Source organism: Choloepus didactylus, chromosome 3, assembly GCF_015220235.1.
Source record: "Choloepus didactylus isolate mChoDid1 chromosome 3, mChoDid1.pri, whole genome shotgun sequence".
NCBI lineage: Eukaryota > Metazoa > Chordata > Mammalia > Pilosa > Megalonychidae > Choloepus > Choloepus didactylus.
In genome coordinates, this window is record NC_051309.1 from 187,845,970 (window position 1) to 187,858,544 (window position 12,575).

General features: G+C 39.3%; 1 protein-coding gene across 1 annotated transcript in view; it reads left to right on the plus strand.

Annotated features, from left to right (window-relative positions):
* Positions 1-5,972, plus strand: part of GALNTL6 (polypeptide N-acetylgalactosaminyltransferase like 6) — a 1,267,846-nt gene extending 1,261,874 nt beyond the window's left edge. Inside the window, exon 14 of the mRNA XM_037831017.1 lies at positions 5,792-5,972. Within this exon, the coding sequence (XP_037686945.1) occupies positions 5,792-5,959 (168 nt within the window). The 3' untranslated portion in view covers positions 5,960-5,972. The remainder of the gene's footprint in view (positions 1-5,791) is intronic.
* Positions 5,973-12,575: the final 6,603 nt, after the last annotated feature.

Consider the following 12,575-nt stretch of genomic DNA (forward strand, 5'->3'; position numbering starts at 1 on the left):
CCCAAACCTTCCCCCACACTGTGTTGCAGTTTATTCTCAGAATCTTCTTCCTATTTATTATGAACGCATACACCTATTTTTTTTTGTCCTTGGATCTTGGTGTTAGGTTCTCTAATAACTCAGAACACACAGTATAGAGTGTTTTCTACAACTTATTGTTTTGTTAAAGTTATGGAACCTACTAAAATTTAATACAAATTTGGGAATGCCACAGAGTGTCACACAGATGCCAGTCAAGTCCACAGGTTGGCTTTGAAAATGTGTCCTATTTAATGGGTTGTCTGGAAAGTTCCATCCATGCCTTTCACAGTGTTGCCTGATTGGCTGAGGCCAGGCATTTAAAAGACTGACCTGACTGATTATGAAGGGCAGTTCTTTAATCCAGATCTGGAATTTGCATTTCCTTTTCAAGGATTTCTAATTTTCTTAGGCATTTTAAAAACCCACAAGGGAGAGGTAGCCAAAGAAGGCAGGAGGGGAAGAAAAAGAGACACAGTCTGCTGTATTACATTCTGATCAGCCAGAGGATATGATACATCTTTCCTTAGGACCTAACAAAGAACTGCTTGTTAAAAGCAAAGCAAGAATGCCTTCTATCTTCCTTTAAAGAGGATTGTTATGGAACAGAAAACTTGCCAAAGCCCTCAGAAGTCCATTCCAAAAAAAAAAAAAAAACAATGTATTAAGTTCTATAGCAGTCATCACTGCCATGCCCAGTGAGATGATGGGCAGAGGCATAAAGGGCTGTCATTAGGCAAGAGACAAATTAAAAGACTGAGCACCCCATCCACTGACTTAATTAAGCCAGGAAAAGCTTCAGTAAAGACATTTAGTAGTCTAAAAGCTTGGCTGAGTAGAAACATAAAGATGGCAATTGTGTCGTCCCTAAGGTCAAACGAGAAAAATGTATGCACTGGTGAAGCCTGAAAATGCTCCCATAAGCTTCACTTCTGGAACTGCTGTGTACTCCTAAGACAAGGGGGAGCCCAGCTCAGTCTAAAACCAAGGAACAATCAATCTGTTGATCTACAGAACATTGCTGAAAGTCTCTAGTTTGACACCCTGTCATTTGTCTCTGTCACCAGGGACTCTGAAAATGAAATGTTCATTCAGTCTTAGGGATCCAAGAGGCCTCAGGCATTTATCTAATCCACACTCTCATTTTACTGATGAAGCTTCTCAGATACAGATTTGGAGAAATCAATTTACATGAGAAGACCAAATGTATTCTGGATTTTCAAGGTAGTGCTGAATTTGAATACTCTGCCCAGTTGTTCCCATAAGGACACCTGTATTTGTCAGAATATGTGTTCCTATCTGGGATTTGGAAAAACATGATCACCTTTGGTTCAGAAAATAATGCTTAGAAAGACAAAATGTTCAGAAAATCTTGTTTGACTTTTGCATCCACACTGAGGTACACAAGCTGGTGAAGGAAAGAGTTTAGAAGCATGTTCTTTTCCTTCTCCTTTCTCCCTTTTTTTTTTTTTTTTTTTTTTGGCATTCTTGAAAATATCTGTTTAGTGGGAGACACTGTGAGAATCTGGAGGCCCGCACTTGAGCTACTGATAAAGTAGCAATAGGAAGAAATACAGAGAGTTAAGACAGGAAAAGGCAGATGTGTGCATGGGACAAAGTGGATTAGAATTTAGCAGGTCACGTAGAATTTTCATGAGTATAAGAGCTTAAGAATGCTCTTTGAAAACTTAATCTAAATATTGAGATCCATGTGGCTAAACTGGTGGAAGTTGGGGTAGAGGGTGCAGTGTGAGAGATTTGGGGAAGGAAAAGAGGCAGATGGTGAAGGCTGTTGCCCAAGAAGCCACTGTGCCTTAGAGACGGGCTCTGTGATAGCACACATCTGACTCCAAGATAGCACGTGTGGGGTGAGCTGCAGAGCATCGTCTCCTTCCTCCCAGCACCTGCTCTCACATGCAGCCAACCTCCACCCCAGCCTAGGGGGGAGCACCGCAGAGCCGCCCCCTAATGGCCAACACCAGTGGAGATAGTGAGATAGGGGGTTAAGTGAAATGCAAGGAGACATCAGGAACCTACAACAGGCCCTCCTTCTGAAAGGAACGTCAAGACCTCAGAAAAGTCAGGAAACCTCTCCTTAAAGAGAGCAGAAGAGAATAGCGAGCCTTTGTATTAGGTATAGCTCTTTGTTTACACTGAAACTAGGAAAAGCAAACTAAACTTCAGGCAGGTTGCCTTTCTCCTTCCTTATTCTTTCTTCACACAGTGCTTAACTATGCAAACATCCGGATCCTAAAAGGATATTAAATATTGGTTGATGTAGTCTTACAAAACAGAAACAACCCAGAAATGTCTACACAGGGTGCCCAAGAAACTCTTAATTCTAAAAGCATTTCAAGTTTAGCATTCCTCAGTTAAAGAAAAGAATCAGAACCCTTAAACATCTACTAAGGTAACTAATAACATGTTACTTGATTCTAAAATTAAAGCAGTGATTTAGGGAAGTTTTTACTTATTGGCATTTATGTTTTAGCATAGACACTGTAAGAAATAGTTTGTTACTGTCAAGGAAAGATCTTCTTCGAGGAGCATTAACTTCCTTTTCTCTACTTGCACAATAAAAAGGTGTGTTAATAGAGCCATTCAGATAGTGAACTTGCTCAATACTTAAACTTTGCACCCTGGTTGTAACTTGCATTAACAGAGCTGCTTTCTTTATCATGTTGCTGTTTGTTTGTTACTTTTTTTATTCAGTTTCATTGAGATACATTCACATACCATTCAATCATCCATGGTTGTACAATCAACTGTTCACAGTACCATCATTTAGTTGTGCATTCATCACCACAATCAATTTTTGAATATTTTCATTACTCCAAAATGAATGAAAATAAGAATTAAAAAAAAGTAAAAAAGAACACCCAAATCATCCCCCCAATCCCACCCTATTTTTCATTTAGTTTTTGTACCCGTTCTTCTACTTATCCATCCATACATTGGATAAAGGGAGTGTGAGCCACAAGGTTTTCACAATCACACAGTCACACCATGTAAGCTACATAGTTATGCAGTCATCTTCAAGAATCAAGGCTACTGGGTTGCAGCTTGACAGTTTTAGGTATTTCCTTCTAATTGTTGCAATACACTAAAATCTAAAAAAGGATATCTATATAGCACTTAAGAATGCCCTCCAGAATGACCTCTCAACTCTATTTGAAATCTCTCAGCCACTGAAACTTTATTTTGTTTCATTTTGCCTCCCCCTTTTGGTCAAGAAGATTTTCTCAATCCATGATGCCAGGTCCAGGCTCATCCCTGGGAGCCATGTCCTGTGATGCCAGGGAGATTTACACTCCCGGGAGTCATGTCCCACGTAGCAGGGAGGGCAGTGAGTTCATGTGCTGAGTGGGCTTAGAGAGAGATAGAGGGCCACATCTGCGCAACAAAGAGGTTCTCTGGGGGTAACTCTTAGGCACAATTATAAATAGATTTAGCCTCTCCTTTGCAGAGAATCTTCACAAAGGCAAGCCCCAAGATTGAGGGTTTGACCTACTAAATTGTTAGTCCTCAGTGTTAGTAAGAATATCAGTATTAACCCAGGTGGGGATGTCTAACATTTCCACATTTTTCCCCAGTTCCTCAGGGGGGTCCTGCAAATTTGTTTCTATTCTCTGCCCAAATTACCCCGGGATGCATTGGTATTTCACACTAACCTGCACACACCCATGAGATCTCACTTCCTATTCAAAGTTCCATATAATTGTGGTGTTTGAATAAACTGACAGTACAAGTTAAATTAGTTAGTGTGCTGCAGAAAATATAGATCCTGCACCAAATAAACATCTCTTCCCTTAGTCCCATACAGAAGCCAAAGCTCTAAAACACAGTCAACTTCAGCTTCCATGTGAAACCAAGGGAAGAAATGGTTATTTGGTGTAGGATCTATATTTTTAAACAATGTAACTTCTATAGTCAGTTTGTTCAAACACAACAATTACATGGAACTTTGAATAGGAAGTGAGATATGGTAGGTCTGTATAGGTTAGAGTGAAATAGCAACACATCCCAAAGTAATTTGGGCAGAGAATAAAAATATATATTCAGGGCCTCCCTGAGGAGCTGGTGGAGGATGTGGAGGTGTTGGACTTCCTCACCTGGATTGTTGCTGATGTTCTCACAAACATTGGGGGCTGATGGCTTGACATGCTGAGCCTTCTGGTCTTGGGGCTTTCCCCTATGAAGCCTGTTACTGCAAAGGAGAGGCTAAACCTGCTTATAATTGTGCCTAAGATTCTCCCCCTGAGTTCCTCTTTGTTGCTCAGATGTGGCCCTCTCTCTCTAGCTAAGCCACCCTGGCAGATGATCTCACTGCCCTCCCCCCTACTTGGGACCTGACTCCCAGGGGTGTAAATCCCCCTGGCAATGCAGGATATGACTCCTGGGGATGAATCTGGACCTGGCATCGTGGGATTGAGAACATCTTCTTGACCAAAAGGGGGATGCAGAATGAACGAAATAAAGCTTCAGTGGCTGAGAGATTTCAAGTGGAGTCAAGAGGTCACTCGGGTAGACATTCTTACACACTACATAGATAACCCTTCTTAGGTTTTATTGTATTGGAATAGCTAGAAGTAAACACCTGAAGCTATCAAACTCCAACTCAGTAGCCTTGACTCTTGAAGACGATTGCATAACAATGTAGATTACAGTGTGAAAACCTTGTGGATCGCACTCTCTTTATCCAGTGTATGGATGGATGAGTAGATAAATAGGGACAAAAACTAAATGAAAAATAGGGTGGGTGGGGATGACTTGGGTGTTCTTTTTTATTTTTACTTTTTATTCTTACTCTGGTATAAGGAAAATGTTCAAAAATTGATTGTGGTGATAAATGCACAACTATACGATGGTACTGTGAACAGTTGATTATACACCATGGATGACTGTATGGTATGTGAATATATCTCAATAAAACCGAATTAAAAAAAAAAAGTCTGCCTAAAGACTTTCAAAGTTAGGAAAAAAAAACCACAGTCAACATCATCCTTTACCTTTTGTCCCGATTTGCCTTAATCTTATGTTTGCTTTTATTATAAAATCTACCCTGTGATGTGATTAAAAATGCATCACAGGAAAACCAGTAATGGGGAGAAAAAAGGGTTGAAAAGAGACAGAAGTGCATTCAGACTTTGCCTTTGCTTCTCACCTTACCCACATCTCCATAATCATCTTTTCAAAAGGACTGCTGAGTACCTAACACATCGGATTCCTATTTCTTAATTTCCCTTTCCCTTTACAGGCTCAGTATGTGAGTAGGGAAAAATATGAGTCTTCTTGTCCTGTGTATGTGCATGTGTGTGTGTGTGTGTGTGTGCGTGTGTGTGGTGGTGGTGGTTGTTTGCCATGGACTAAATTATAGTTCTTTGTGCTGTACTTTCCTCTCCCCAAACAGCTAGACTATTAGCTACTTGACAAGTTGACAAGCATCCCCACATACACATTGTCTTCAAAATCCAAGTATGTAGCAAAAGACTTGCCAACGTAGGAGGAAATGAATAGCTTGCTTTTAAAAACATGAATGAATGGATATTTTTGCCTCTGATTGAGCCTGCTGGGAGGCCAGTGGGTCTCAGGAAACCCTGTTCCATGTTGGCAACTCAACCCACTATTGTTTGATTGGGGAGCTGCTCTATTTTTTATACTATGGACATATGCTGAAATATAAACAGAATATTTTACTTCCTTTGTACGTTTTGAGTCCTAACCTCTCACCATGTATTATGTCAGTCTTTTCTTTTCTTTCCGGTACCTCCAGGACAGAACGTTATTTCATCCCGTGAGCAACAGCTGCATGGATTGCAATCCTGCAGAGAAGAAGATTTTCATGGCCAGATGTGACCCTCTGTCTGAGACTCAGCAGTGGATTTTTGAACACATTAATATGACTGTTTTAGAAAAAATTAACCACCATGCCAGCTCCTAGAAAGAAAGACGGAAGGAAGAAAGATTGATTACCTACGGATTACAAAATAATTGAGGCCAGCATCTGGGTCAAAGGAGTCAGGAATAACATTTCCTAGATCCAGGAAGCCTGGTTTAAGGATTTGTAAAGGCCATGTTAAAGTAGGTTGCTCTGAAGAACTTCCTGCATCCGAAGAACTTGGCTGAGAACCTCACCAGCTGCTTCTGAGAACTTGAGACTAGCAGTCCCCTTGCTGGCCAAGGGCAGAGATTATTTAAAGACTTTTCAAACAACTGCTGAGTTAATAAATCCTAGCCTTTCTCAGGTCAAATCCTGCAGTAGTGAGTAGCTATGAATGGATCCTATTATTTGGGTGGGAGGGGGGTGGAAATGGTGCATGACTGCTCTGACAACCTGAGGCTACCACAGGTTTAGAACTAGCCACACTTACGGGGTGAGCTGTACTCTTTGGTGCCATTTTCTGACTAAGAATGGGTTAAGCAGGTTTAACCCTTAAAAGTGCTGCAGATGATTTTAGAGTGCTCATATCATCCTGTTTTCTTCTGTTTTATTTTTAAACAAAGATGGGGCCATCTAAGGACTTACATCATAAGACTTGGATTATAATGAAATGAACTCTCAGCGTTCCCATTCTTTGATTTGCACTTGCCATTTTCCTTTTAGAGCAGAGGTAACTTATTGTTCGTAAAAGTTCATGTTCCATAAATCAACTGAAATTCTAATTCAGTGCCCTTGTATGAATTCAGTTTAAAAAGAAAAGACAAAAAACAAAAAAAGCAATCCTATGCTACCAAGTTACTCCAAAGAGAAAGATTTCACAGAAGCAGCAGAACCATATAATGTTTAGTAGAAGGATTTCCCCAGGAAAACTATTTTTACTTTTCTATTATTTTTAAGAATTTTAAAAGTTTGATGTTTGTCCAGTCATAATTTTTATTAAGGAAGGAAATGGAGTGAGGTTGATGTAATTTGTTTAGGAGATTCTTAAACCCAAATAAATCTACACTCCAAGTGACATGAAAAAAGCGTGGTTCACTTGAATTCTGTTTGATGGGTGCTGGGACTTAGATTCAGTTTTATTGTTTGTTTGAGTTTGTTTTTTTGGTTTGTTTGTGCTTTTTTTCTTTTCTTTTTTTTTTTTTTTTTTTTTTGGCTTGTTTTATATTGTTGGTATTAATGATGCTGCTGCTGTTTTATTTGAAAGTGCATAGAAAGAATTTCCATTAATAAAGTGCTTCTGACACCATTTTATGTTAATGGGATAATATTTCATAAGTGAAGAAAGGAATGATTTGAAAAATAAATGGAACATTTAATCCTTAAAAGAATTTTTTACTTTTCCATAATGATAGGGGTAGGGGAGGAATATATGAGTATCAAGATGGTCTCTAGAGGAAAGCATCATGCGCATTAAACATTTCTCAAATTTCTTCAGATAGAAAAAAGTTTTACTTTCCTTCTGGTATTCTCTTAACTTGGTTTTCTGGTTAATGAAAGTTAATGTATCATCTTGGATATAGAATCATTGAATTTTAGAAACAGAAAAACTTCCAATCCAATCCCTTTGTTTTTATAGTTGAATAAGGAAAGTCCAGCGAGGGTGAGCCTAACTTTTGATGGGGGAATGGGTCTCCTCCCCCGCAGTGCAGCACTTTTTCAACAGTGCTGTGTTGCTTCATTCTGTTACCCGAGGCGGTTCTGGTTAACAAATCTGATTTGACTTGAAATTTCCAGTTACTATATGAGAATACTCTGTCTCCTTGGAAATGTCTATAAGAGTAACATTCGCTTTCAAAAACTTTACTATATGAAACCTCTTCCTGTAAATATTCATGATTTTGTCCCCTTCTTGAAACCTGATCAAAATGTCCAGTTAAACAGCCTTGTTGGGAAAGAGCTGTTTAGTTATCTTCAGTGATTTTTCTAGCATTTTTCTGAAGAACTATTCTTTTTAAACTGACAGTCATAGAGACATTTTGTGTAGGTCAAGAGATCTTGAGGCATTCGAGATGCATAGTGAAGAAAATCAATAGTGAGAAATTAACCTGTGTGTTGAACAATTGAGAGTGAGTGAAGATTTATCTCAAGTGTTCAGAGACCAACCTGGTTGTAGAATTAGATGATCCTGTAAAAATTCACATTATGTCATTAGACAATTGACTGCTATTTACAATTCCACCAAAGTGCCAACTCTGGGTTCTGCACCTTGGAAAACCCAGATTTGAAATGATCTCTTAGGAAGCTATCTATACTTGCTTGAAGCTGGTTATATCATGTTTGGTACTATCCTTTGAAAAAGCCTGAACATTTCTTTATTTTAGAGATTATTCTAATCTCAGAGGGACTTCTCTCTTAGAGAAAAATCATAGCATAATTTTTCCCCTGAATAGAAGGATGTCATATAAAAAAATTAATGTAAACCTGAAACATTTAAGCTAAAATTAAAACTTCAAACTGCCAAGTAATTGTTAAATGTGTGCAAAAGGGGACTATACAAATATTAACAACGTGAAGCCCAGATAATCACCTCTAAGCAGAAGGGTATAAAACTGACAAATAAGCACATTGAAGGAGTTATCTCCAGTGCCACTGAAGGGTGGGATTCTGTACTAACTTGAGATGGCACTACTACCATCCTGAGAAGTATAAAGCGACATATGTTTACGTTATTTGGCAAAAGAGACAATGGTTTTCAGAAGGATTCCCTTTCCTGGAAATAACATGATTTAGAAACTGGACAGTAGATTACTGACCTACCCCTTTATCAGAACAGGAGAAAAAAAAATCAAAGTTGATCTAGTCTCAGAAATTGCTATTTCTCCAAAATAAGGAGCTGTCTTACCAAACGTGATGGTTAGGTTCATGTGTCAATTTGGGTAGGTTATGGTGTTCAGTTGGTTGTTCAAACAAGCATTTGTCTGGTTGTTACTGTGAGGGTATTTTGCAGATTTAAATCATTACTCAGTTAATTGCATCTATGACTAATTACATCTACATTCAACAAAGGAGATTTCCTTCAGCAATGAGAGAAGTCTCAGCCAATCAACTGAAGGCCTTAAAAGGAGAACTGATGATTTCAAGTCAGAAAGAAGAATTGCTACCTCTACTTCAGCCAGCTTCTCCTGGGGAATTCATGGAAACCTTCACTGGAGTTCCCTACTTGCAGCCTGCCCTGCAGAATCCAGACTTGCTATTCCCTATGGTTGTGTGAGCTGATTCCTACAATAAATCTTATAATATTTCAGTTCTGTTTCTCTGGAAAACCCAGACTAATACACCAGAAGTTAGAATATAGCACAATTTTAAAATCCTTTTTATGCATTTACTGAGAAAAAGCTGTGCTGACAAACAATGTTGAACTAATTCTGGGGTTTATATTTTTTCCCAATTTTGGATTAATACCATGGCAATAATAATATATTGGCTCTATGTCTATTGCTATTTAGTTAAACATATTAATATGATTACATGACTGTTTGTAAATGTATTCATATCAGAGGCCTCAGTGAGTAATGCAAGTTCCAGGATTATTTTGTGAAGCGATAACATAGAAATTTATGCACATAATGAAAACAGATGTACAGACAATGAAAGAGAGTGTTAGGCTCATTCTGTTCATGCCTTTGCAAAACATAAAATCAGTGCCAACATTTGACATCATTTCTTTTCAGGGGTAATGATATGTTTTAAAAGAAGACAACAGCCAAAAAATAAATAAACTAGGGGTAGCAATATCTATTTTGTGCTTTTTACTCTCATATGAAAAACTTTTGTTTCAATCCTTTTATAACTATCTCTATAAGGAAACAGCAACAAGGCGGCTTTTATGGGAAAGACTGGCACTATAAAGTTTATGGAGCCATCAAAATAGCCAATGACACTTCAATTACAAAGCCTGCAGTCCAGTCGTGGAAGGGCACACATGCCACTACGTAACACAGCTGGCCCAGGGCTTCCCACACCTAAGGGCTCTGAACAGAACTGATGGCAAGACTATGACAGACTGCCGGCTTTTGGGGTCCCATCTTAAGTATTACAACATTTTTCCCAGGGGTGGGCAGTTCCTCTATCCCCCAAGTGCTGCTAGGTTATATTACTCAGAATTTGGAACCATCCTAATAATACGACATTGTGAACACTGATTTATTCCGAGGAAGTGAAATCTCTTTAGGCTTCTTACCTTGGCAGGAATAAAAGGTTGTGATGCTCTTACAAAAACAGGTGCTGAAGATATGCTGGAAATGGGGCATCTTTTATAAATCCTATGAAGGAGCATATGAAAGGGAGACATTTTAAGTGATTCCCTATGATTCTGGGGGTAAATATAAATGGTGAGAGGTAAATTGTATCTCTAGACATGGGGTGTACATAATCTTGCTTCTCTACATTCACTTGTCAACTGACAGGTTCTGTCCTGGCCATCATAACTCTCCATGTGTGATTACTCTCCATGTGCAAAGCTGTGGCTGAGAACACTGAAGCCTGACAAGTAGCCCGTCCTTCCCACACTGTCGACATTGGAAGATTGCTCTTTGATTTATGTTTGCAGCCTTTGCTCACAGAACCAGGGGCTGTTTGCAACTCTCTTTGGTAGACCTGACATTGTTCTGAAGCTTTTATTCACAGTCACTTGTATCTACACTTGACACATAAGACTGGTATGTCCAGTGCTGTGGCTTCCCAACAGACAAAAGCTCAGGCATATGTTTGATACTTCACTTCAGAGAAACCTGGAAACATTTCTTCTGTCCCTCCTGCTGAACTTCAGCCTCTCCTGACATGCAGAGTGAATCCTCCAAATATTTTTAATCAAATATTTTTCTGTTATTTTTGTGTATTCTAAGGATTGTTGAAAGTGAATGTATGGGAAAAAATGTTTCAGTTTATTGATGCTTGCTCTTCAAATTTCCATCACCCAGCAAATCATTTGTTATGGAATTGATAATGTGGTTACGTGCCAATAATCCAAGCCACATGTGTTCAGAGTTAGTGGAGGAAAAAAAACAAAAAACAAATGCAGCAGATGCAAAAAATACACATAGGGCCACACAGTGTATCTCAAATCAAAAGGATAAGCTTCTATCATCAGGACTTCCAATTCTTGTGAAATCTGCTGAGAACCAAGGAAATGGAGGTCTTATCCAATATTCTCCCTCCTAGAAAAGGGATTAAAGGAGGTGGGGAAATAATGAGGGGGGTGGGGGATATAATGGGAATCCTGTATTTTGTACATGATTGTTTATAAGCTCACAACTTCACTAATTAAAAAAAAATGTTTGTTAAGGAGGTGAAAAGTGATAGGGTTTGGACTGGGAGAGAGAAAAAGAGAAACAGCCATGCTTTATTTTCCTTAAGATAATTTTTTTTTAATGTCCTGGAGGAAGCAGCAGGGAAGTGTCCGAGCGACTGAGATGTCAAAGAAATAATCTCACAAAAGAAATGCTGCACTTGAAGTAAGGAGCCACTTCTCATTAACGTCTACTAGCTAGCAAACGGCGAGGGGCAGGCACCTGGGCACAAACGCATGCTCTAAGAGTCTTAAACTCGAACGACAAGGATTTGTAAGGAATAAGGGCTCGAACAAGTTAAATAACTCTGCCGAGTCCCTGAAATGTTTAAAATAAAACTGTTTCTGGGGCAAGTCATCTAGATGATAAATGCCTCTGTTTTAGCAAGGACGCGGCGTTGAGATTCTTTTATTGTGAGCGACAGGAAGGACACAGGAGGAGAGCTAATGACCTTGTTTCCACGTTCCTCGGGCAGCAGTCAGCTGCCAGAACACGGCCTGTGGGGTTCAGGCAGTGAAGGTTTAAGATGGCCAGGGAGAAAGTCTGCAGGGAAAAAAACGAGCTGCAGCTTCGGTGCCAGCTTCTAAAGACGTTGAGGGAGATCTCTGCTCTGGAGCACAACAACACACTTTACACTGTTACCAGAGCTGAGCTACCGGTTGAGATGCAAGGACATCAGCAAGATTCTTTGAGAAATGATTTTCTCCTTCTCCCATTTCCTTTTTCATTCTCACCTATTTCTCCTCTGAGAAAGAAGTTAAAACGTCAGATCAGTGAAACTCCCTTGGTGAACTGAGGAAGCCAGAGAAGCTTTCTTGTTGGGGTAAAGAGAAATGTTGGAATAGCAAATCCTCAATCTTCCCTCATATTTCTCTTCCCCCAAACTATGAAAAACTGTTTGAGACAATGTCAGCTGCTTGGTCTTTTTCCTGTGAAGACTCAGCACACTCTCTAAATTTAATTCAATAAATGTTTGTTGAGTCCCAACAAGAGTGAGGCCTTGGCTTTAGACCGAAGGGTATAAACAGCTAGGAAAAAATGTCAGGTTCAAAACCTATATTCTCCTCCCAGCTGCAGCACTTCTCTCCCATTTGAAATTGGACAAGTCTTTTACCCTTCTAGACCTTCCTAGCAGGATTGTGGTAAGGAGTAAACATGACAGTGAACATGAAATTGCTTTATGACCTGAAAAGCAAAATGTAAATGAAAGACCTTATTTATCTAATGAAAGTCTGTCCTCTAGCAGCTTACAATATAGCAAAGTGATTCTTAGATAGGGTGACTATTTTCGCTTTCTTGGCTGCTCAAGCAAATGCCATACAAAGGGA